This window comes from Eubalaena glacialis, chromosome 10 (assembly GCF_028564815.1).
Source record: "Eubalaena glacialis isolate mEubGla1 chromosome 10, mEubGla1.1.hap2.+ XY, whole genome shotgun sequence".
Lineage (NCBI taxonomy): Eukaryota > Metazoa > Chordata > Mammalia > Artiodactyla > Balaenidae > Eubalaena > Eubalaena glacialis.
The window spans coordinates 121210693-121235591 of record NC_083725.1 but is presented as its reverse complement, the minus strand read 5'-3'; the positions used below and the strand labels follow the sequence as shown (position 1 = coordinate 121235591).

General features: G+C 62.6%; 2 protein-coding genes across 7 annotated transcripts in view; both read left to right on the top strand.

The window, feature by feature from the left end:
• The window catches only part of LSP1 (lymphocyte specific protein 1), a 38556-nt gene extending 37475 nt beyond the window's left edge, over nucleotides 1-1081 (top strand). For all 4 annotated transcript variants that reach the window (XM_061202285.1, XM_061202286.1, XM_061202288.1 and 1 more), the window contains one exon: nucleotides 634-1081. The gene's annotated coding sequence lies outside the window, so the exon portion shown is untranslated. The remainder of the gene's footprint in view (nucleotides 1-633) is intronic.
• A 5675-nt stretch (nucleotides 1082-6756) lies between these two features.
• Nucleotides 6757-22944, top strand: TNNT3 (troponin T3, fast skeletal type). 3 transcript variants are annotated; one of them, XM_061203907.1, is made up of 15 exons: nucleotides 6757-6978; nucleotides 8776-8808; nucleotides 8923-8939; nucleotides 10745-10762; nucleotides 10913-10954; nucleotides 12240-12254; nucleotides 15026-15044; nucleotides 17701-17746; nucleotides 18627-18743; nucleotides 18852-18929; nucleotides 19167-19280; nucleotides 19364-19473; nucleotides 19563-19653; nucleotides 21304-21344; nucleotides 22769-22944. In XM_061203907.1, exons 1-15 carry the CDS (start codon nucleotides 6884-6886, stop codon nucleotides 22818-22820), a joined length of 888 nt encoding a protein of 295 aa, XP_061059890.1. In that variant the 5' UTR covers nucleotides 6757-6883; the 3' UTR covers nucleotides 22821-22944. The 3 variants fall into 3 exon arrangements, with proteins under 3 accessions (XP_061059890.1, XP_061059888.1, XP_061059891.1); XM_061203905.1 differs by lacking the exon at nucleotides 6757-6978 and having other exon boundaries at nucleotides 8574-8808; XM_061203908.1 differs by lacking the exons at nucleotides 6757-6978; nucleotides 12240-12254 and having other exon boundaries at nucleotides 8574-8808.
• Nucleotides 22945-24899: the final 1955 nt, after the last annotated feature.

The following is a 24899-nucleotide window of genomic DNA, read 5'->3' as shown; positions in this document are numbered from 1 at the left end:
GAGGTAGACGGGGTGGGAGGTGGGAGCAGTTTTTGCTGAGCTACGCTAAATGGGATGTTCCCGCAGACGTCCCGGCGGGGTGGTCCCGGCCAAGCCGCCCGCCCTGGTTTCTGGGCGCCGCGTGCTCCCGAGGACGTTGACAAATGGCGGCTGGGCCGAGCCAGGGCCGCCGGCCTGGGGGAGGAGGGAGGCCTGGGGGCTGCTGCCACGAGGCCGGCTCTGTCAGGCAGGAGTGCGTCGTCTGCTCGGGGAGGGGCCCGAGGGGTCTGCTGGGGCTTGCTCTGGGCTGCTGCCCACCTCGGTAAGGGGGGGCCGGGACCCCAGGTTTAGCCTGGGGGGCTGTCAGGCCAGCTGGCAAAAAGGCAAAAAGGCAGTAGGCAGCGTCCCTCCACCCTGAATCCCGAGCAGGGCCCAGGGCACCAGAGCGCAGTGTCAGGAAGCAAGCTTCCAGGCCGGAGGTGGATGCAGGGTTTCGGGGGCTGCCGCAGGGAGGCTGCTCCTGGGGTGGGGGGAGCGGGGTGGGATGGCCGGGGACAGGCCGGGGACCACCAGAGAGAGGCTGCAGGCCTGGACAGGCAGAGCCACGGCCCCTCCTCGGGCTGCAGCCTGATGCTCCCGCGACCTGTGTTTCAGCTTTCCCAAGACTGCAGCACCGCCGGCGGCACCTCCTGGCTCCCGACCCACGTGCCCGGGGGAGAGGCCGGCCAGATGAACGCCCCCCGCCCCCCACTGGCCCTGCCGAAGAAGCTGCTTCTCATGGTCTGCCTGGCCCGCATGCACCCCCGACATCCGCCACCTCTTGCTCCTGGACCCTCCAACCTCTCCCTCTGACCCCCAGCTCTGCCCCTCACAGTTCCGGGAGGAAAGGAACTCTGGCTGTTGGTTGGCAAAAGGACCACCTCCAGAGAAGCCGCAAGCTCCCAGGGAAGGCGCAGCCAGTGCAGAGAGAGGCCACGTGCCGGGGCCTCCGTGTCAAGAGCCACCAACACCCGCAACGGCACTGGCCCCCCCCACTCCCCCCCCAACCCCGCCCCGCTTGCAGCCCTCCACTTTGTGCAGTAAACTCCCTCTGGTGTCTCCACGTGCTGGCTCTCTGGGGCTCACTGACGGGGGAGGGGCAGGGAGCAGGGCCCGTCGGAAAGGCCATCCGCCATGCACAGTGGTAGGGCCCAGGCCTCTGGCCTTCAGATTTGGACAGTCTGTCCTGCCCAGTGGCCTTCTGTGTGTTGGGCTCTGGGGTCTCTGAGGGTAGTCAGGGTGAATGTGATGGCTGGGGGCTCAGTCGCCCTCTTCCACTGTGGTACTTGCCCCTTGACTGGCCCCTTATAAACTCTACAGCCCCTGAAACAGTGTGCACTTCTGGTCTGTGCCCCTAGACTGTGCACCCTTTGAGTACAAGACCCACCTTGGGGTCATCCCATTCCAGCACCCAGGAGGTGCTCGTGAAGATTTGGTGGATGGATGGATGAGTGGATGATGGATGATGGGTGGATGCAGGGATGGAGGGAAGGATGGATAGGTAGGTGATTGGATGGATGGATGGATGGGTGGATGGTTAGGTGGTTGGATGGATGGATGGAAAGATGGATGGATGAATGGATGGAGGGATGGATGGATGGATGGATGGGTGGATGGAGGGATGGGTGGAAGGATGGATTGGTGTATAAATAGAAAGAGAGGTGTTGAATCCTTGGGTGAGGGGTGGATAGATAAAGAACAGGTGGATGGGTGGGTCTGCAGAAAGGATGAGAGGTCAATGGGCAGAAAAGTAGTTGTGCAGAGAGTAGACAGGAGAAGAGATGGAGAGGCAGTCAGATCAATGCCTGCTTCATGGAATGGTGGGTGGATGGCTGGTGGGTGGGTGGACACATGGGTGGGTGGATGGATGGGCGATGGAAGGGGGGAAGGCAGGAGGGAAGGAGGGAGGGAGGGAAACAGACAGTGATGGTGAGGATGTACCTGTGAAAATGGATGTGCAGTGGGCGGATGGACACGCGTGTGGAGGCAGGGAGAGGGTGGGGCTGTCCTCCCGAGCCCACCCCCCACCCCCGGCCTGTGCACAGGTCTAACATGAGGCCCTGCTGCCCTCGGAGTCAGGGGAGCCCCTTCGAAGAGCAGGCCCCCTAGACCTTTGACATTCGAGGCCTGGGTCTGCTCAGAACCTGTTTTCCAAAGTCTTCGTGGTCAAAATCTTGCTGCCTCCCAAGGGGAGCGTGAACACGGGCAGCTCGGAGGTGCTAGGAATCAGCTATGTCACACCTTTTTCGCCCGTGGCCCACTTCTGAGGGTGCATCAGGGCTGTGCTCTGCCAGCTGGGGAGCTTCTCCCAGGGGACACGCCACTCCTGTCCACCTGGCTGGGCGAGACGTTAGCCGAGGGCAGCAGGCAGAGGCAGCCACATGGCCCACTGGACGGCCAGAGGGGACCAGAGTGGACGGCACTGAGGGGCGAGTGGCGGGTAGGGTGGGCAGTGCCAGGAAAGCAGCCAGCCACTCAGCCCTGATCCAGCCCAGCCCCTCTCGGGCTCCTTGGCACTTGGCCCGGCCTCGGGGACAAGGACCCAGGGTCTGTCTCCTCTGCTGTGGTGACAACCAGCCCCTGCCTTGCAGAACCTGGGGGTCAGGGCCTGCCCACCGCAGAGGTGGAGAGGCTCAGAGGAGCCATTGCCTGGGTGCCGGCCCTCTGCCATCCGTTCTGACTGCCTGAGAGGCCCCACCCGTCACCCTCCTGCTCCCCTGCTCCGGGCACTGAATGCCAGCCCCGCACAGAGCAAACCTATTACAGATCCCGCAGAAGCCCCCAGGGCGTGTGGGGCGGCAGCTGCGCAGGTTGGGAAAGGCTCATCCCCGAAGTGCTGTGCCAGCAGCTTCTATCTGGGGCATGGCAGAGCCCGAGCCCATGGGCTGGGCTGACCGGGGAGCTCGGCTGGCACTGGCACGGGCACCCAGGGCAGCTCAGGGCTACCAGGCGAGGTTCGAGGTTCAAGGTCCCTGGGCCTCGCCACCCTCAACCGTGCACACCGAGGGCCAGGACCAAGATTGAGGGACCCCTGCCCTTCCCCACCACCCTGAGGGTCACCCCTGCAGAAACCTAGAGCCAACTCTTTGGGGGAGACTGGGCCCCCACAGCCTCCTCATTGCTCCCTGGCTCAGCTCAGCTTTGCAGACTTGAGAAGCCCACCCCTGCTCCTATTGTCCCCGGGTGGAGGCCCTGCCCCATCAGCCCTCAAGTTCTTCCTGGAGTTGAGATCAGTCCCCCACCCAACCCGGGCTGGGCCACCCCGTCCCGTGCCTCCACCCCAGGTCTCCAGCCCCCCTCCAGCCCCCAGGGGGGGCGCTGCCCTGCCCTGCCCCCCTCTCCTCCCACCCCAGCCCGGCCTGGCCAGGTGGACCAGGGTGTGGATTACCTGTCTCAGGTCCTCGGCGGCCGCAGCCCGTCCGGCAGTGCCTGCCCAATGCTGTCCTGCTGCACCACGGGCCTGGCACCCCGAGGGGCAGGTTGCCGATACCCAAAATAAAACCTGCCCCATCCCACTGACCTCAGCGCCCTCTCTCTGGCTCAGCCCGCTCACGGGAGAGCACCTGCCAGAGCCCGAGGCTCCTGAGCAGGCAGCCACCTTCCTCTGCTGGCCGAGCGGGGCCACTGCAGGCTCGTGGAGTGCCCACCTGTGGGTGCAGCCCCCAAGAACACCCCGGGCCTGGACGAGGTGTGGCCTGCAGTTCCCAGGAGCGAGACACCCACAGTCGGTGGGGCTGGGTGCACACGGGGCTTCCCAGACTCAGGGCTCCCTGCTGTGCTTTCCCCACGTGTGCACCTGCGGCTGCGGGGGCGGGGGGTGGTGTGGGCCTCTAAACAGAGTGAGAGGACCCAGCCTGAGAAGGGCTGTCAGCTCCCACCGCGAGGAGCAGCTGGGCCAGGGCGGCCCCAGCAGTCGCTCAGGGGCCTTTTTCGGAAGTGGCTCTACAGCTGACCCCACTGGACAGAAAGTTGGTCAGAGTTATCCAAGGGTCGGGCACGCGTGTGGCCCGTCAAACACTCTCCCATCCGAGGACCTGGACGGGAGGAGGAATTCAGAGTTCTGACAAGGGAGGCGGGAACGGCCCCAGCAGCTCTGACCTTGGGGGGCTTCCCGCCCCCAGGAGCTCTGGGGAGGGGCTCTGTCCTGCCCACTGCGGGCCCAGGGCTCTGGCTCCCCTTGCTGTGGACGGTGGGCCCACCCTGCCTATCTCGGGTCCCCGTAGCCTTGTCTCCAATGTGTAGAAGTTGGATCACGTGCTGAGAGAAACCTTCCAGAAGGCTCTGGGGACCCAGAGTGGGGCGCAGAGCCAGGGGAAGCCAGGGCTGGGATGTGTGAGCCAGTCGTCCTGACGCCCCTAAGCCTCCAGAGGGCAGGGGCTTCATCTGAGTCTCCTTGGGACCAACCCCTGTCCTGCGCTCCAGCCCACTAGCCATTGCTCTGGATCAGGACAGCATCCATGGGGAACCCATGGCGCATCCACGGCCCCCGCCATCTGTGATCGACCAGCCCCTCGCCTGGACCCTTCCATGTCTGGAAGGAGGCCTGGGGCTGCTCTTTCCTACTCTGTGTCTCGGTTTCCCTGATTCGAGGGGCGGGGCTGTAGGAGCTCGCGGCCTCACTGGCCAGCGTGGGGACCATGGAAAGCCCCGGGTGAGGTGTCTGCCGGTTGGATGGTGCCACCTGGAGTCCCGAGCAAAGAAAGACTGGGCTCCACGGGCGAACGGTGGAGCCCGCTGTGGGCAGCACACTGAGCCTGGTCCGTGGCGAGAGAGAGGCCTGCAGGGTCAGGACCCCCAGAGGGGGAGCTCCCGGGCAGACCTCAGAAGTGTGGCCCCTGGCGTTGGGAGGCACCAGCCACTGGGGAGATGCTGACCCCCCAGTCAGACTTTGGTTAGTATTTCTCTTGCCCATTTATGCTGTATGTCCTAACGCCATCACGCAGAGAACCACTCAGTGGGGCTCGGACCTGCTGAGGGCCTGGCCGAAGACTCACAGGGTCTTCCATTCCTTGGGGGGTCTCAGGGACCTCGGGCCGCTGCCTCTGATGGGGAGGCGGGGCGGGCCTGGGGGCCTGCGTAATGCAGCCTGGCCGGGCAGACCCCTTTCCTGGGCAGACACCTCGGAGGGAGGGACAGCTCCCCCGGGGAAGATGGGGCCCCAGCTCTGGGGACCCCACACCAGCCTGGCCCAAGGAGAGCCCTCAGCTTCCTCCCTAGGGCCACCCAATGCCCTCCTTCACCCTCCTCCGCCCATGAAGAATGTGCCCACTGTCAGGAGAGTAAAAATAGAAGCTGACACTTCCTGGGGGAGGAGGGCGGCCCTCGTCTCCTTTCCCCCCATCCTCGCCTCCTTGGGCACCCCGCTCTGTTCTTCCTATACTTGGTAAGGGGCCTCAAGGCACAGCCCCTTCCCGCCCGTCCCACGCACCCGGCCACCCAGCCCCTGGCCAATGGGCTGCCGGGAAAGATCGAATGTCACTATAACATGAGAGCGTGCGGCCGAGCGGGCAGTGCCTGAGCTGGTCCTGTCCACAGGGAGCTCCTGCCCATCTCTCCAGACCCAGCTGCAGGTCAGTACATCTGAGAGCAGCCCCGGGACCAGGCCGGCCTGCTGTGTGCTGGCGGGCCTGGGTGTGTCCTGGGGTCCTGGGTGCAGGAGGCTGTGCCTCCCAGCCTTTTGCCACTTTAAGCATGGCGTCCTGGAGACCCAGGAAGCCACCGCAGGGTCCCAACGGTCTGGGGTGCCGGCATCGCGGGGTGACGTTCTCTGAACATCAGATGCAGAGGAAGCCCTTCCAGACCAGAGTACAGGGGCAGGGGAGGCCCAAGAAGGAGGAAGGAGGGGGTTCCCTGGAAGGTCCAGGGGTGAGCGGGGTGGTCCCAAGGCAGATGGCTAGAGAACGGTGACGATCTGAGGTGAAGAAGCCGGGAAGGGGCGCCGCCCAGGGCTTCGAGGCTACCTGCTGCGGTGCGGCCGCCCTCCCCCCCGGCCTTTCCACGGGGCTCTGCTAAGCTGAGGGGCGCCTCGGCCAGCTTCTCCCAGGAGACTGGGGCCCTCGGCCCAGCGGCCACCGTCTCTAACGCTGCCGTTTGTAAAGATGACAACTACGAGGTGGCTGGTGGGATTCACCGCAGGAGTGGGTCTGTGGGGAGGGGTGGCGGGGACCCCAGCAGCCCGGGGGCAGTGTCGAGAGGCCAAGGCCTGGAGTGGACAGGGCCTGGGCTGGGGCAGGGCAGAGGGAGGAGTGGGGAGCTGGGCGTCTGTTCTGTCTGCCCAAGGAAGACGTGTCCCACCTCAGCCTGGACGGGAGGAGCACGAGCTCCCAGGAGGCCCCGCCTGAGCTCCTGGCCCCCACGCCCCTCCTGCCCTTCCTGTGCCCCCTCGAACCAGGGCTCAGCTGACCCTCCTGACGTCACGGGACGGGGCGCCTTCACCGGGCAGCAACCTCTCTGGTGCCCTCAATCATTCTGGGAGGAGACGGGTGAGGAGCCACTGCCAGATGGGATGGTGGGGGCCCGAGGGTCAGGGAACAGGGTCAGGGCCCACAGCAAGTGAGCGGCAGGGCCTCCTGCCTCCCCGCCCCCATCTTGTCACTTGGGAAGGAAGGAAGGAGAGGGTGTCCCCAAGGAGCGGTGACCTCAGAGGCTGTTTTCACAATGGCCCCTCTGAGGGCAGGACATTAAATGGACAACTGGTTTCCTTCTCAGCTGTCGAAATGCCACCCTGCCCCCAAGCACACCCCACCCTGGGCCCCTCTCAGGGGGAGGGCGGGTGGGACAGAGCAGCCCGTGGTATCACCCCCAGGGCTTTGCTGGGAAGAGGAACAGGAGCCCAGAGGGGCCTCAGTTTCCCTCTTTAGAGGGTATGGCACCCTGCCTGGGTATGTGGGAGCCCGCCTGCATGCCCCCTGGGACTCTGGCCCAGAAGACAAGAGGACCGACCCCGGAGCCCGGCTGCGGGTCAGTGGGGGAGGGGATGCAGGCCAAGACCTGAGCCGGGGCTGCCTTCCCAGTCCCCCTCCCATCGTCTTGGGTTTCTGGGCAGAGGTGTCTTGGCTAATTTGGGTGCCTATTTCTGGACGTCTCAGCTGCCACTGGCTCCTTAAAAATAACCCACCCCTGGACTCAGGCCATGACCACCCCTTTTCAAGGCGGTTGACAGGTGTCTGGCCCTGCCAGGGGGAGAGGTGGGCACAGCAGGGCGAGGGCAGTGGCCTGGGTGGGGCGGGGGCCCAACACCCAGGGGCAGGGCCCACCAGGAGGGTTTGGGCCAAGGGACCGTGAGACCCCAGCTATAAACAAAGCAGGAGGCTGTAACTTGAGGGGGCAGCAGAGCCCCGGGAAGAGACTTCAGGATGCGAAAAAGCTGCTCAGCTTCCTGGAGGGGTTAGCAGAGACCCATCCGTTGGTTAATTTTGCATGGAGCTTAAATTGCTCTGGGAAAATTAACATTCTTGACAGAGGCTTTGGAAAACTGTTCCCACCTTAGCAATGCGATGTAAACGCATTTTTAGATGATGAACTTGTGTTTTTCTTATACAAACCTCCCGGGGCGGGGGGCCATAACTATTGTCTTCAAGTAAAGCTGTAGCAAGTTGTCATGAACTCTGTTTTTCGAAACCCGGGGCCAACATTCTGATGCAGCTGGTCTGAGCGTTCCCAGGCCCGGCTGCCTCAGGTCTGTGCGGTGGCCAGCTCACGGATCTACGGTCCCTGCGTGCGCTGGCCCGGTGCCGGCCACACCTGGACACATGCAACCAGGCCCGGGTGCAGGCTTCCCCGCAGACGTTGACACATTCAAGGGCATCCACAGGGCCTGGGAAAGCAGGCTGAGCGAGGGACGGGGCCGTCCACTCAGTTCTTGGAGGACATGTGCGCCTGGCATGGGCACCAGGCTGGGGGGCCCACACAGAGAAACAGCCCAGACCCCGTCCTCACGAGCCGGGGCTCAGTCTGCTGTCTGCTGGGGCAAGGGGGAGACGGGGGGGGGGTGAGGGGGAACAGAATGTCTCGTGCACTCTTGTGATTCTGGAAGAGGGCTCTGCAGAGGGCCATGGGAGAGCCCAGGGGACCCCTGGGCACCCCCATAAGAGGACACGGGGTCCTCACGGGAAACCGTCAGTCAGAGAAGGGAGCCTGGGCTCACACCTGAGGAGGGGGCCTCGTGGGGATGGCAGGCAGAAAGGCCAGAGAAGGTCCAAGGTTACCATCTGGAGGTGCCAAGCTCTGTAATTTGGGGGGTCCCTGGGAGCCCCCCCCATCTGGGCCCAAGAGCAGAGACCACCAAGAGGGAGGTTTTGAGGCAAAATCAGCAGCACCTCTCCACGGTCCAGAGCAGCCTGCATGCCCCCACCCCCCGCCCCCCGCCGGCCTGGACGAGCCGCGTGCATTCTGGATGACCCTCCTCGGGGAATGCTATAGAGAGGATGTCTGCCCTGCCACGACCTTCCAGCATCCCGTCCAGCTCCCGGAGTCCAAGCTCCAGGCTGGAGCCAGGGCAGGAAGGGGGGCGGAATGGGATCAGATCAGGGGCGAAGAGGGCTGGGGGGCCTGGAGCCTTGGAGGAAGCAAGGCGGCCTGCTGAGGAGGCCCCAAGCGCAGGAGCCGGCCCGCCCAAGGCCGGAGAGTTGGCCCAAGACCCCTGTTGATGGACGTCCCCCTGCAGCCCCACTCCAAGGGCCCATCCCCCAGCCATTCCAGCCCCTCTAGGTCAAGGCAATTCCTAACCCTCGCCCTGGTCTCCCTTCACCCCTGCAGAAACCACCCACCCACCATGTCGGACGAGGAAGTGTGAGTACCCGCCCTGCCTCGGGACCCCTGGACCTTGGCTGTGCTCAGAGGCCAGAGGACCCCCCGCCGAGAGCTCCCACCCCCCTCACCCCCCTCCCCCTCTCTCCCCCACAGTGAACACGTCGTCGAGGGTAAGTGTGGAAGCCAGACTGTCTCTGCATCGGCCTCTAGACAGAAAGTCCAGGTGGGGAGGGCCTCGCCAGCCGCTGCCAGCGCCTCTCCCGGGGAGCCCCCACTGGAAGCCACATCCGATCGCCCCCTCTGTGAACGAGCTCCCACTCCTGCCCCTGCACCTCTTCTCAAAGGCCAGGGCCCTGGGCCCAGTCCCTGAGCCACCCGGCCTGCACTGCAGGGTCGTCTGGGCAGCGGGGCCACCCACCCCAGGATAGGACCCGGGCCTCTGCGGCCCAGACCCCTCCCCGAGAGCCGCAGTCACCGCCAGCACCTCTTCCTCCTCCCGGTCCCCTCTCTGGCCAGCGGGAGCGGCGTGACAGTGGGCGATGGGGCAGGCGGGCGCCGCCCTCCTCCCCTCCCAGGCTGGCCCCCAGTGCGCCCTCTAGCTGGCCCCTCTCCTTTGTTCTACCCCTGGCAGAGGAGTAGAGAGGGAAGGTAACCGAGGCAGCCCCGGAAGTGCCCTCGCCGCCCCCGCCCCGGCATCCCCCCCCCTCCTGCTCCACATGCCCACTCTCATCCCCAGGGGGCCTCCAGCCCCCCCACAGACTCACCAAGTAACCGTCCACCTTCCTCATCCTTAATCCCCACTTGCCGTCACCCCTAACTGCCCACCTCTTTACTCGATTAATAGAAAGCACTCATTGATCGCTCATTAATACTTTTTGCATTATTATGTATTATTTATACATAACCTCATCCACGGTGTCCATGGTGTGTGGAGTTACCTGGGATTTGGTTGTGAAGACACTCACCTCATTAATAGCAAGTCTGGGTGGCTGGGCCCTGCCTGTCTCTCCACAGCTCTGTCTCTGTCTGTCTCTGTCTGTCTCTCTGTCTCTGTGTCTCCATCTGTCTCTCTGTCTCTGTGTCTCTCTGTCTCTCCCTCTGTCTCTGCCTCTCTGTCTCTCTCTGTCTCTCCCAGCATCCTCCCCCTCCCCCTCCCTCTGGGAGCAGGAACCTCCAGGCAGATCTGGAGACCCCTCCCTAGCCCGAGTCTGTGGGAGCCTCCCGGTGGGCCGTGCCCAGGCAGGCGTGGGAGTGGAGCCACGGCCCCTGGGAAGGGTGCGCACGGGTGGTTCTCAGGCCCGACGGGCGCTCGTGCGCGGCCGCTGGCACCCGCTCAACCACGGGAAGGCTTTCCCGAACTCCACCAGGCAGGCTTCTCCTGTGGGGCGTTCTGGGCGCTAGGTTTTGAAAATATTCTGAAAACACTTGGCTACCCTAACAACATGAGCAAAACATTTCTTTTTCTGCTGAAAAGGTAGAAAGACTCCTTTCTGAGAGGGAACCATGGTCCCGGGAGCCACCCTTCCCCAGGGAAGGCGACAGGGCGGGGGGACAGGTCCCCCGAGGTGGGTCCTCTAAGACCTGCCTTGGCTGCCCGCCTTCTGGCCCACGTCTCCTGGGCTTGTCCCATAACACCTGTCTCACCTCCGGCACCTTCAGAGTCAGACGTAGCGAGACCCTCCGGTGCATAGGCACCGCAGTCCAGAGCAGGCTGGAGACCCGCGGATGGGGAAGGGGCTCAGAGACCCCCAGGGCCGGGAGGAGGTCAGGCTGCAGAGGCGAGGCCGAGGCCCGAGCTCTCTGAGGTCCTGCAGGCCCTCGAAGCAGGACCAGCCTCCCCTGTTCCCTGGAGCGCCTGCTGCCCACCACCCTCCCCCGCACCCGGGACTGCCTCCCTTCCCTGCCCCCACCACGTGGCCCCTAACAGCTGTCCTGTTCCCTCTCTCCTTCCTGTGCCCTCTGGCTCCCTCCTCAGAAGAGGCCCAGGAGGAAGGTAAGTGGGGTCCAGGACCCCAGCCCCCCGACCGCCCTCCAGCCCTCTGCCCCCCGACCTCAGTGACCCTGCGTGGCCCCACCCCTCTGACGACGTGCAGTGTGCTCCTGGCCTAACCTCTCCTCTCTCCTCCTGTCACCGCACACCCAGCGCCCCCCCCGCCTGCAGAAGTCCATGAGGTCCACGAGGAAGGTATGAGGACACAGGACTTCTGGCCCCATGTGGCGCCCGGGGCTGGCTGGGGCACGCAGCAGGGCGGGGGAGCAGCCAGGCGCCAGCCAGCCAAGGGGCCCCCACATGTGGCCCCAGCGTAACCCACTAACCACGGCCAGTGCTTGACCAGATAGGGGGCCCCGAGGGCCCGCACCCTCCAACGTGGGCAGGGTGGCAGACGGGGTCCTCCATCCACCGGCCCAGGGAGGGCTGGTCAGTGGGGCGACTGCTGGACCAGATGTAGACCTAGCTGCCCCGGAGACAGCCCTGAAGCCAGCCTTCCACCCCAGGGTGGGTATCTCAGAGCCCCGCAGCGCCCGACCCCTCGGCAGGGCCAGGGACCCAGGCTGGACCTCGGTGCGCACAGGGCGATGGCGGAACAGGCCCCGCGGTCAGTGCCCTGAGCCGGGCCCGTCAGCCCCCCGCCGGAGCCCTTGTCACTCCCCAGCCCCCCTCCAGCCCGCCCCAGTGGGCTCCCTCCTCGGGGTCAGGTCGGGGTGGAGGATGGAAGGGTGGGGAATCCCGTGCTTGGATCCTTGGTCAGAGAAGCTGAGGGCTGGCACCTGCTGTCCCAGCGCCCTGGCAGGCTCAGAAAGAAAAGGCAGCGTGTCCCCCACTCTCGGGCTGGTAGGAAGCTTCCTGGGCTACAGGCCCCCAGCCCCTGGTGCCATCCCGCCAGGTCACAGCCCTGCCCCTGCATGGAAGTCCTTCTGGGGGGCCTGAAGAAGGCGGGAAGAGGGGAGGCGGCAGAGGCAGGCAGGACCCCGACAGCCCCGTGACCAGCAACGAAGTCATGACAGGAGCAAGAGCCGGGCTGGAAACTCCGAGGGGCAGGGACAGGACCTGGGGGGACGCTGTCCTGGGCCAACACTGACCTTGTCTCGCTCACTCGCCGCACCCTCCCCACCCCTCGGCCTCCTCCACTGACCCTCCCGTGGCGACCGGCTGTTTCCATTAACCTTGGATCCTTTCTCCTTTGACCTCTGACCCACGCATTGCCTCTTGTTCCATGGCCCTCCTTAGTCCATGAAGTTCATGAACCAGGTATGTGCCATGACTTCAGTCCCGTGTGGGCGCATGTGCACACGTGGCCGTGTGCGGGTGTGAGCTGCCTCCTGGCCGCGAAGGAACAAGAGGGGCCGCGTAACCTACTTACCGTGTGTTTCTGCTCGCCCGCTGCTCCCCTCCCCGCAGCCTCTGCCCCAAGATTCACGGCTGGTTCTCTCTCTTCCCCCGCTTTCCCCCCACGGTACCACTTTTGCAGAGGAAGTCCAGGAAGGTAGGCTCGTCCCCCACCCCGGTCCCCGTCCCAGGACCTGAGCCCCCACCACTTCTTCCTCCTTCCCTGAATGACTCTTGCCGCCATGCCTGCGGGCTGGGGACAGGGTGGGGATAGTTAGGCCTGGGGCGCTGGCTCAGGCGGGACTGGCTTACGGGAAGCAGGCAGAGGGCATTCAGGGCTGGGGGGACAAGGCCATTCGCGGGTCACCAGCAGGCAGATGGAGGCGGTCAGCCTCGAGGTCAAGAGCAGAGCTGAGTGTAGGGCCTGAGAGGGGTGTGGGCCTTGGGAGGATTGTGCTGGGGTCCACTGGGACCCTCGGGATCCACCAGGGTTGGGTGGGGGAGAGCGGAGGAGGAGAGGCAGGGCAGGTGGCCTCCGCCCTGCCCCAGATAGCAAGGCAGAGAGGGGAAGTAAGGCGGGGGCTAAAGGAAGGGTGGAGAGGCAAGTGGGGTGAAACAGAAAGTCAGGCTGAGGCTGAGGTGGGGATGTCGGGGACCCGGAACAGCTGGGGGCCTTGCGTGCAAACGAGCAATCAGTCAGGTCCCGGCATCCCACCCATCGCCTGGGCCGGAGCCAGACACACCCAGGCGCGAGGAGGCCCCCTGGGTGGGCCTGCCCTACCCGCAGCGGGGCTGGCCGTACCCCGGGGTGGAGGTGACGGAGGTGCAGGCTCAAGTCAGGGCCCTAGTCGGGGAGCCCCTGCCTTCACACAATGTCTCGGGGGGCCACAGGGGGCCTCCCGGTTGGGCCAGAACCCGGAGCACAGCCCCCAAAGCGAGGCCACCTGTAAGAGAAAGGGACGTGCCGGCCCTGAGGGTCGGGCAGTGAATGCTGAGCCTTGCAGGAACCAGGGTCCAGGCAAGGGCTGTGGTGGTCACAAGGTCACCAGGTCACCCTGGCACCAGCCCTGAGGCCAACAGACAGACAGGCAGGGGTGGGGATGCTAGGCCGCTGCCCGCTTGCCTGCTGCCTGGGGAGCTTTGCTGCATGGCACTTGGCCTCCCCCCATACCCTCCCCTGGCATCTGCTCCCAAAGCGCCGTCTCCCTCAGTCTCCCCATGCTCACAGCCCCCCACCAGGTGCGGGGGGGCAGTGACGTCAGGCCCACCTGAAAACAGTAGTGCCAGAGGGCTGGGGGCGCTATTTGTGGGAGTGGGGTTGGTTGCTAAGGAACCAAGTGATCTGTGAGCTGAGGGGGATGTGAGGGGAGACCCTGCCAAGAGCCCTCCCACCCCCAACAGGCCTGGGGCCAGGCCAAGTGCAGGGGGGCGCTGGCGGTTCAGACAGGCTGACGGCCAGGCGTCATTGCTACCAAAGGGCCCAGAGCAGGGACTGAAGGATGGGGCTAGGGTGCTGCCAGGCCCCCTGCAGATCCCGGGCTGCATCCAGGCCGGCCAGGACCTCCCCAGGGCCCGGGGAGGCAGGGAGGATCAAATGAAGCAGCCCCCCACGTGAGGGCGGCTGGGTTAGCCCAGGCAGGTGGGGTCTCAGGTCTGAAGGCTGCAGCCTGGACAGGCCACCTGTCATAAGGCCAGTCCTGTGAGATGGCCCAGCCAGGCTCCGGAAGAGAAGCCGCTTAAGGGGCTGGGACAGGCTCCCTTGGGAGTCAGGAGCCCCCACCTTGGGGCTGAGCTGACCCAGGGCCCCTCGGGGCTCTGCCTGAGCTCCCTCGTCCCCTTGGGCTGGGACTGGAATCAGCCAGGCTTCTGCAGGTCTGAGGCCCCAAGAAGCTTTATTAACCGAGGCGTTCCAGACCCCCTCAGGTTTCAGCCCAACAAAACCCAGGTGTTCGGTCCCCAGAACCTCTCACCCCCAGTGGACAGACTCAAAGAAGCCAGCAGCCAGCACCCACAGGCCCTCAGTGGCCTCTCCAGCCACGACCAGCCTCCCGGGGTGGGGGCCGGGTCTCTCCCGGGGCATCCTGGCCACACATCTCCTCCAGCCCCTCCCCAGACGCAAGTCCTCTGGCCTTCAGCTGGGGTCACAAACGGGGTCCAGGCCAACGCACACCCAGGGGACGAGGGGTCGGGGTGTGCCCCCTGGCTGGCGTCTGCCCTGGGCCCTCACCCGTGCCCCTGCTCGCACCCCGACTCACCCCTGCAGCCCTGCCGCTTTCTCCTGCATGTGCGCTTTCCTGAAGGTGCCAAGGAGGAGGAGTGGGAGGGCGAGGCAGGTAACGGCCAGCCCCTGGCCGCACGCAGTTCGCCTGCACAGACCCGCAGACGCGCCTGTGCGCCTGTCTGTCCTCTTCTCCCGGCACCAGGGCCTCCAAGGGCCAGGCCTTGCTGCTTCGCTCTGCATCCGCCTCGGGACTTAGCACTGCCTGACGCCATGATGGGGCGGTCAGTGGGGAACGGCCAGCAGACCGGAGCTTGGGCAGGGGGATGCTCCCCCAACCCCCGGTCTTTGCCCGCCCCCACCCCCCGCCCCCACCATCTCTGGTCTTTCTCTCCTGCCTCTGCCCCCTGAGGATGCTCTATGTCTCGGCTCTGTTTTCCCTTCTCCCTCCCTCCCTTCTCCCGCCAGTGTCCTGGGCCCCGCACCCGAGCTCCCCTCCTCAGACCCCACAGGGACCTCCGTGGGCCCAGAGTGCGGGCAAGACCCCCTTGCCCCTGGTGGGTGGGGAGGGCCGGGGGGTAGGCTCAGCTGGAGGGGCAGGCGGCCCCCAGCCTGAGGCCCCCAGGGACCCATTGGCCGGAGTGCGTTGTCCATCTCACTTGGTCTCTCTCCCCTCTCCCCTCTCCCCACGCTGGTGCCCTGCTGACCAGAGGAGAAGCCAAGACTCAGGTGAGTGTGGGGTGGGCAGGGATGGATGCTGGGTGGGTGGGGCGGGCCGGGTGAGGCCTGGAGCCCATGCTTGGAGAAGAAGCCCAGGTGGGCAGGCTGGACGGGGCCCGAGGCCACCTGGGGAACCAGGTGCCCCAGGGCTGGGCTCCGGGCCCCCCGAGGAAGGCAGCAAAGTGCATTAGGCTCTGGAGACCCAAACCCCTGAGAACAGCAGCCGCTTCTTTGCTCCTTGGTTTGGTGTTGAAGGTTCCAGATTTCTGATGAGGCGCATCATGGGAATGGGGTCACTGGGGACAGCCCTCCCCCCCACAGGTGGGGGTCAGACCTCCCAGAGACGGGCAGAGACGGACTCTGGAAGTCCAGTCGGGCGTGGTTCCGCCCCGGATCATCCAGTGTTGGCAAGGAGGGCTTCCTGCAGGAGGAGACAATGGGCGGAGGGAGGAAGGGGTGCAGGAAGTTGGGGAAGACAGGGCAGAGAGAGGGAGGCCCCACGCAGCTCCCTGTGCCCTCTCCGGCCCCCCTGTACCGGCCTGCTGCCCCCCATCTCCCAGGGCCCTAGATGTGAAATAGGCATGAAAGTGGGGCGGTGGGAAGGAGGGTCTCACCCCTGAAACCCACTTGGGAACAAAACTTTGACCGGAGCCACGATCCCTCCCTTCACGGCGACCTCGACCCTCTCTGGGGAACCATCTTCCTTGTTCGAAGGGACTTTCTTTCCCTCGTTTTGCCCACATGTCAGTGAGTGGTTCAGAGATTTTTTGTTTGTTTTAATCCGACTTTCCTGACTTTTCTGTTTCTGATAAGTACGTACGCGCCCACGGCACTTTGCACATGCTTCATCCCCCTTATCCTTCAGAGGATTCATGCCTGCCTTTGCTCTGCACGGGATGGAGTGTCAGCGCATATGAGCACACGCCAAGCGTTCGCTCCCACTTAGGGGAGCCTTACGGACTCTCCAAAGAAGACTGGAAATATGCGAACGTATAGCCAGCACATTTCCGTCCGTTACACTTTATTTTTCAGCAGTTTTAAAGAAAGCTGCCGGGTCACAAGATATTTTCTAGTTTTAAAAAAATGTTTGTGTTTTCATTATGAAAATAAAACACCTCATTAAAGAAAATTTGGAAAATACGTAAAAGTCCAATGAAAAAAAATCATCTATAACTCTCCCACCCCGCCTGCCAGACTGCGGAAAAGAGTAGAAAGGAATAAAAAGGCTTATTTCTTCCTACTCTTTTTCCATGCATGGGGCTCGGAAAAAAAGACTGAAACTCTGAGCTGTTTTTCAAACATCGTCCTGTCTATACAGCCTTGAATTCTGCTTTTTTAAAATGCAGTGCTGTTTCTAAGTATTTTTCCATGTTTTTACATAGTCTTCTTAAATATTTTGAATGGCCACATAATATTCCATCAATTGAACAAACCATAATTTTCCTAACCATTCCTCTATTGCAGGATATTAAGGCTTTCCCCAATATTTTACTATCATAAATAACGCTGGGTGGAAAGCATTTTCTGTCTTTTGGGTTATTTCCCTAGGCCTCATTCCCAGAATGGAATTACTGGGTCAAAGAGTAGGAACGTTCTTAAGGCTTTTGATATCGTCTGCCAAACGGCTTCCACGAGGGCCGCCAGCGCGGTCTCCACGCCGCATGCCCGGGGACCGCGACGTGCCTGCACACGGAGCCTCTGACGGATGGATGAGAAACGGCCTCTCTGGGTTGTTTTCCTTCGCATTCCTTTGATGGCCTTTCCCTCGTGTGTTGACTGGTGGTCTTTCTTCTTGGGGAGCTGCTAGCTTACGCTCTCTGCCCATTTATCTAACGGCGGGGGTGTCTCTGTGTTTTCTTAATCATCAGTTTGCATAAGGATATAAGTCTTCTCTGTATTTGCTGAAAAGATTTTTCTAGTCTGGTTTTCTTTTTCCCCCCTTTTGCGTTGTGCCTTTTTCCATGTCCATAAGTTTTTCATTTGCGTGGAGTTCCCGAGCAGGACCTTCCGAGCTTAGAAAATCCTTTCCTGCGCCAGCATCCTGGTCCATATTCAGTTCCACTTTCTTCTTTTTCGAAGAAATTGTTGTTGTTGTTGTTGATTTAACTCTCTGCTCCATCTGAAACGTATTCAGGGGAGGGTGGAGACCATGGCTCTTACAGCCGGCCGGATTCAGGGAGAGGTCTCATTTCTTCTTCGCACTGCTTTCTGCCCAGCCCCCCTTCCTCTGGGTCCCCAGAAAGAAAGATCAAAGAGGGGCCAGAGAAAAGCAAAGGGTCATCAGAGACAGCCATTCCTGACCACAGAGGCCAAAGGCCCTGGGAGGGTGTGCAGTGACCACCCTGCCTTCTGGTCTGACCTCGCCACATTTGTTTATTTGTTTGAGAAAGAAAGCAAGGCTACCCTTCCTGGACTGAGGGGGGTGAAACAGCTCTTGCGAGGTCCAGAAGTTGGCAAAACAGAGGGATACTTGAAACCTCCTCGAAGGGTCAAGCCATTCTGGGGACAGTGGGTTATACATCTGATAAGAGCAAAGGTCAGGCAGTGTGCCCTCAGCCAGGTGCCAGGGCGAAGGGCGGGAGGCCCAGGCCAGGTTGGGTCAGGCCAGCTGTCCTGGTGGGGGTCTCCACTCGTCCCCACTCATGAGCCTCTCTCTCTTCTTCAGACTCACTGCTCCTAAGATCCCAGAAGGGGAGAAAGTAGACTTCGATGTAAGTTTCCGGGACCCAGATCAACATACTCTCCCCCCAGCCCCCAACCTTCAGGCTCCAGGCTAAGCCTGAGGAGGTCACCTCCTCTAGAGCAGCCAGAGCTAAGGCTTCCTGGTTCCATGCGATTCTGCTTTAATTCATTCCTGGACCAGAAGAAACTCCTCCAGTAATGGACACTTTTCTTCCCTCCTCCCCCACCCATCCATCCATCTGTGCATCCATCCATCTGTCCTTTCCTCCATCCATCTGTATCCTTCATCCCTCCATTCATCAATCCATCCATCCATTCACTCATCCATCCATTTATGCACCCATCATCCATCCACTCATGCAGATACTCACCCACCGATCTACACATCCATGCTTTCCTCCACCCACCTATCCATCCATCCATCCATCCTCCACCCACCCAACCATCTATCCATCCATCCATCCATCTGTGCATCCACCCATCTGTCCTTTCCTCCACCCATCTATATCCTTCATCCATCCATTCATCTATCCGTCCATCCATTTATCTACCCATCATCCATCCACTAATCTACCCACTCATCCAGGTACCCACCCACCCACCCATCCACTCACCCATCCATTCACCCACCCATCCATCTGTGTATCCAACAGACTACCTCACTCCCCAATTTCCTCTCTGCCCGATCCACGCAGGGCACCTCTGGGCACGACAACGGGGCCACGTCAGGGCCAGTCCATCCCAGGGGGGCTGACTGACCTCAGGGCCGCGCCCGGCCTGGACTCACCCGCGGGGAGGGCACCGCTCCTACCCTGTGGCTAAGGGAGCAGGCAGCCGCCGGCCCCCAGGAGGGCCAGGGAGCCCGAAGTTCCAGAGGAGGGGTGGGGGTGACAGGCCTGTCCCCCACAGGACATCCAGAAGAAGCGCCAGAACAAAGACCTCCTGGAGCTGCAGGCCCTCATCGACAACCACTTCGAGGCTCGGAAGAAGGAGGAAGAGGAGTTGGTCGCGCTCAAGGAGAGGATCGTGAGTCTCGGCAGCTGCGGGCGGAGGTGGGGCTGGTGGACGTGGTGGCGGGGCCGGGGGCGGGGGGGGGGGGCAGGCTGGAGTGACCCGCCCCTCCTCCGGCTGCAGGAGAAGCGCCGTGCGGAGAGAGCCGAGCAGCAGAGGACCCGGGCCGAGAGGGAGCGAGAGCGCCAGAACAGACTGGCGGTGAGGCGCCCCTCCCACCCCAGCCCCCCGCCCGAGAAATGCCAGGCTCCCAGACCTCCCTTCTCCTGACGTTTCCCTTGACCTTGGCCAAGGACCCGGGCCGGTGGCTAAGGTCCCCACGCCCTGCAGGACCCCCGCGAGAGGGCAGACCCGACCAGGAGCTGGACCTTCCAGAAGGTTCCAAGCCCAGGCAGTCCTCGATGCCTGCCCTGAGGTCTTGGGGTGGGGTCTCCGCAGGAGGAGAAAGCCCGGCGGGAGGAGGAGGAGGCCAAGAGGAAGGCCGAGGAAGACTTGAAGAAGAAGAAAGCTCTGTCCTCCATTGGCGTCACCTACAGCAGCTACCTGACCAAGGTGAGCAAGGGGCCTGGCGCCCGGGGTCCCCCGCCATGCCCTCGGGCCGGCGGTGCCACGTCCCCGCTGCCGTGTCCCCTCAGGCTGACCAGAAGAGAGGCAAGAAGCAGACGGCCCGGGAGATGAAGAAGAAAGTCCTGGCTGAGCGGCAGAAGCCCCTCAATATCGACCACCTCAACCAGGAGAAGCTCATGTGAGGACGCCCCTCGGGGTGGGGGGTGCCCGGCCCCAGCCGCCCGGGGCTGATCTGCCAACCCTCCCTCTCTGCCGCTCCCTCCCCAGGGACAAGGCCAAGGAGCTCTGGGAAACCCTGCACCAGCTGGAGGCCAGCAAGTTTGAGTACACGGAGAAGCTGAAGCGCCAGAAATACGAAGTGAGTGAAGCACCTCCGCCCTCACCTGCCAGCAGGCACCCCTGAGCACGCCCGAGTCCCCTCGGACCCCGACCGAGCCCCCTGTCCTGCTGGGGACCCTGCCTGGGTGTCCTCCAGGCCAGCCTCCCCGCATCACTCTGGCTCCCAGGGCTGGCGGGAGAGAGCATTGGGGCAGAGTGCCCTCGGGGGGCTGGGGGGAGACCGTGGAAAGCCAGCGGTGTCCCAAGCCCACCAGGTTGGCACTGAGCTCCTCTGTGGTGGGGGTCCTCCCCAGCCCCCTCCCAGGCCCCCAAGCTCAGAGCTGGGGAGGGGGCTGGGACAGTGCCCCTCCCCCGGGGGTTGGGAGTTGCCTGAGAGGGGCTCACGACTCAGGACGGCAGCCCTGGGTGGGCACCGTCCCTCAGAGTCTGGGCCTGGGGGTGGGGCTGGGGGCACCAGTCCTGGGGAAGGACCTGCTGCGTGAAGCACAGACCCTTCTGGCCTCCAGGGTCCCGGGGGAGGACCTTCCACTCTCAGGGCACCTCTCCCAGCTTCCCTTACTGGCCCCTGAGACAGAGGGTGTGGGAGACCAGTATTGACAGACAGGCGAGTCCTGGCTCCTTCTCAGGATCCCGGTGCCCTTGGGCGAGTTGCCTGGTCTTCCTGCGCCTCGATTTCCCCACCTCTAACTGGAGCAGGACCACGCCCCTCCTGGGCCGCCCCCAGGGGCATGTGTGTCACTGCAGGGCCAGGCACCAGGGACATCACTGCTCCCTCCTGATGCTCCCCTGGGCAGGCCGGCCTCGGAAATGGGCTTCAGAGAGAGCCCAGACTGGCCCTACTCATGTCCAGGAGGCTGAGCCAGGGGCGAACTGCTTCCTGACAGACTGTGCATGGCCCACGGTGGGTCCCCGGGGGCTAAAAGAACCACAAGAGCCCTGGCCCAGAATAGCCCAGCGCACAGTGGGTGCCGAAGCCTCAACTACCCACCCAGCCCCCTAACCGTCTCGGTCTTCCTAGATCGTGAACGTCCGGGCCAGAGTGGAGATGCTGGCCAAGTTGTAAGTAGCCGGAGTCCACGCTGGACCAGGCTCGTAGTGTTCATGCACGGTGCGCCTCTTGCATGGCGAAAACCTGGGTCGTTGCAGGTGTCGGCGGCAGGGGGCACGGAGACCCCGGAGGCCTTCCTCTTCTCCTCCCGCCTTCCTCCTCCCCGCTGCCGGCCACCTGGGGGCTGGTGAGGCTGACCTGCTGTCTTGCTGGCAGCGGGGGCCGGGCCTTGCCTTCCTCCAGCCTCCCCCGGGCAGTCGGCAGGAGAGAGCAGCTGGGCCGAGGAGCGAGAGGCCGCAGGGCTCTGAGCTCGGGCCCACCAGGTAGGGGCTCTGTTTGCAAGCCTCGCCTCCGTCCCGTGCCCCCTGCCCCACATCCTGCAGAGGCTGGAAGGTAAGTGGCCAGCTCCTGGGCTGCTGCGTGTTATAGCCCAGGTCTCCAGCTCAGGCCACCAAGAGTAAGTCAGAGGCACAAGCCCAAGGGTCCTCCAACCAAAGGAGCCAGGACACAGTAAGAGTGCCAAGACCTGCCAGGGCCGCCAAGGGGCCCGCAGGGCAGGAGGCCACTACCCGGCCTGGCCCTGCTTGGACGCGGCAGGTAAGTCACCTGTGTTGTTTGCAGATCACCAACCTCAGGAGCCGCATCGACCAGGCCCAGAAGCAGTGAGTAGCTCTGCCTGTCCCTTGCTCTGCACGGGGCACATGGCCCCACGGGTCAGCTGCCACGGCCGAGCCAGGGGCCTGGCGATTTTAGCCTGTGTCGGTGGCAGCCGACCTTCAGCAGAGTAGTAACAGGACTAGCCAGCCGGCCACTTGGGCCAGCATGTCGGGACCCTGCACCCCTGGACCCGCAGCCTCCTCTCACCCCTACCCCCAGAGCCCAGAAGGATGGCAGGTTGGGGGAGGGCCGGCAGGAGCCCCCTGGGCAGCTTCAGAGTGGCCTGGTGAAGCCAGACTGGGCTCCTGGATGTGCCAGCAGCGTGTCACTTCAAAGGTGACCTGGGACCAGGAATCAGGGGGCCTGGGCTTTGTCACCAGCTCCTCCGTGGCCCTGGGTGAAATCACTGGTTCCTCAGGATGGTGAACCCTCGGGGTGCATGGGACCCTTTACAATAACTGCCGGGTAAGGCCCGGAGAGGGATTTTGTCCCGGAGCCTGGTGGCTGAGATGGGGCATGCCCCAAGGTGGGCAGCGGGGCTGGTGAAGGAGACACGCCCTCCTCCCTGCCTTTGTGCAGGGCAGGGGTTTTTGCAGGTCCCTTCGAGAGGGGGCCATTTGGCCAGGTGTGTGCATGAGCTCGTGTGTGTGCGTGCACGTGCGTGACTGGGAGGCTTCTCAGGCTGTGGGCACAGCCCCAGCGCCAGGCCTTCTCCTGAAGCCTTGGGAGCTGCAGGGCCCATTCCAGCCCGAAGTTGTCCAAAAAAGAGCTCTGATCACCAGCCAGTCCTAACTCGGCACCCAGCTCGCTCCTGGCTCACTGGCGTGCAGAGGGCTCAGACAGATGGGGCGGGCTCCTGAGGACCACCATCCCTTGGGGTGGGACCTCCCGACCCCAGGGTCCAGTTCTAACTAGTGGCTGAGGGGCCGAGACGCTGGAACAAGACAGAGCCCTCCCTGCTGCCACATCCATCAGGCTGGGACTGCTGGCCTGGAGCGAAGGACCAGAAGAGCCCACTGCCCCAGGAGGCTGTGACTCAGGGGGCAGAGACTCTTTTCAGGACAAAGTAACTGGGAAGGTGGCAGCTTCCCATGCGGGCTTGGGTCTGCTTGACGTAGGGCCCCAGAGTCTCCCTGCCGCCTGTGCCTCGAGCCCCTCGGGTGGGGAAGGGAGGGAGGGGGAGGGGGACCAGGCTCTCGCCAGCCCCCACTTAGCCTCACTGACTCCCTCTGCACAAAGCCACCCAAGCCTGGCTGGGCAGGTACAGGTGAGTCACTGCTGCTGGACTGGAGCTGAGGGATGCGCTGGGGCTTCCAGAGCCTGTCTGGGCAGAGCTTCCAGGGCCTGGGGTCTGCCAGGAGCCAGGGAAGGGGTTGGCCAGGGTCCCGGATACCCTCATGCTCAAGACCACCTTGCTTCCCATTTGTAGCAAGAAGGCCGGGACCACGGCCAAGGGCAAAGTCGGCGGGCGCTGGAAGTAAAGCAGCCGAAGAGGTTCCCCGAGGCAGAGACCCTCAGCCTGGGGGGCCCACATGGAGGCATCTGGCTCCCAGGCACCTCCTGCGTCTCTGTCCTCGCTGCTTCCAACCTCTGGGGTCTGTAAATAAAGCTAGCAGACTCCGCTCCGACAGGTGTGCCCTGGCTAATGGATGGGGCCCTGGTGGCGGGGGCGGGGTGGCCATTCTGCAGCTAGGGGGCCCGCAGGACCCTGGGCGCTCATCTTAGGGGTCAGCTCAGCAGACCGTGGGGCCATGGCTCTACTGTGCCGTGAGCGCTATGCCCCGGATGCCCACCGGCTCTGCCAGTGGCTTCCACTTCTGTCAATGGGCTTTCACCCCCTAGAACCTTCTGTCTCCACTCCGAGAGCCCACACACTGCTCAGTTCTCCACCTCAGCGCCCAGCCCCCCGGGTCAGCTCTGAAGCTGGTTTGGGGCAGTAGAGCTTGGCCTTTGCAGGGGGTCTGGGAGGCAGGCCCAGGGCACAGTGGGACGCTTCACAAACGTCCCCCGGAGATGGGGCAGAAGAAGCGTCCAGAGTACGAGGGGTGCACACAGCCCCAGGAAAGGAGTGGAAAAGCACATTTCAGGGAGCAGACACAGCAAACACAGACCGTTCTTTCTATATTATCTGAGAATACAGTGCTCACTGTGTAATAAGTCTGAAAGTCCTGACCAAATAGAATTACGGAAAATATAAATCACAAAAATTGGATCAAGACATAGAAGCTTGCACAGCCAAGTATCCACAGAGGAAGCTGCCGGAGTCTGGAACCGCCCCCTGGGAAGGCTCTGCAGAGTGGTGGAAAGCAGGGAGCATCCCCGATCAGTCTGCCATGGGGGTCGGGATCCCGACAACGAGGTCGCCCGCCCAGATGGCACATGCACGCACATGGCATGCACCCCAACACACACATCCATGCCCCCTCATGTACCCTCCCCCGCAATATACATCCATAAATATGCGTGCACCGTGCCCCCCCCCCCCCATGACAGGGCTATTTGCGGTCGTTGTAAATACTCTGAGCACAGCCAGTGTGCTTTCCTGCAGTGATTCGAAGATGAACACCTTCACGTAGTAAACGGTGGGGTCCATTGACCCCCTAGTACCGTCCCTCCACTCGCACAGAACTAACGGGACTAAAGCTCCCTGGGGAGAGGCGGTCAGCACACGTGAGAAGCAGAGTCAGCTCACCGAGGTTGTACAGGTTCAGGACAATGTGAGCTGAGTCACACATGGTGGAAACCCAGGGAATGAACAAGTCCGGGATCTGAGTGGGAGATTTTCAAGCACATCTCATAGTCACAGAGAGGTCAGGAGGATCTGAGTTGAGGGGGCAGGCATGTGAGGTTCAAACAAAACGATTAGGCTCGACTGATGGACGTTGATGGACCACTGTTCCTCCAATCTAGAGTGGCGTGTGAAACATTTCAGAAGCAGATCATAGGGGAGGATTCAGAACAAGTCTCAAGCTCTAATGGGAATGTCCCAGCCAACGATCTGCAGCCCAGTCAGAACCAAGGGCAGGTAGCTTATTAGCGGATGTTTAGAAATGCAAAAACACACTGAATAGTTGAGGGATCACAGAGGAAATTGGGATGGGACTTGGGAAGCACCTTGGAGCTGAGCGATAATGCAGGACCAGAGCAGAACTTGGTGCTGCTGACTCCAGACCTACAGGGAAATGTCAGGGCCTGAATGCTTACATTAGAAAAGGTTGGGGTTGGTGGGGGGGGAGACCCATATTTTTAATAAGTTACACATCAAATTCAAGAAGTTAGAAAAGGAACAAAAAACTAAAACTGAGTAAAAGAGAAGCATGGAAATGAGTAAGGAAAAGACAAGAAGACAGTAAAATGAAGAAACAAAATTGGCAGGGAAGGTCAACAGAGAAAAAAATTGGCTCTTCAAAGGGACTGATAAAACAGTCCAACATCTGGCATGAAAATCAGGTAGGAAGGCGAGAAGGCATAAACCACACTGAAATGAAGAGAGAGCATGTGACAAAGATGGCAGAGACTAAATTAGCAGTAAGAGCACAGCATAGACAACTCTAGGACAG

Coding starts and splice junctions, on each gene's coding strand:
- TNNT3 (XM_061203905.1), top strand. CDS start 8,666: ATGGACGTCCCCCTGCAGCCCCACTCCAAGGGCCCATCCCCCAGCCAT. Junction 19,281..19,363: donor ACAGCAGCTACCTGACCAAG/GTGAGCAAGGGG, acceptor GTGTCCCCTCAG/GCTGACCAGAAGAGAGGCAA. Junction 19,474..19,562: donor CTCAACCAGGAGAAGCTCAT/GTGAGGACGCCC, acceptor CTCCCTCCCCAG/GGACAAGGCCAAGGAGCTCT.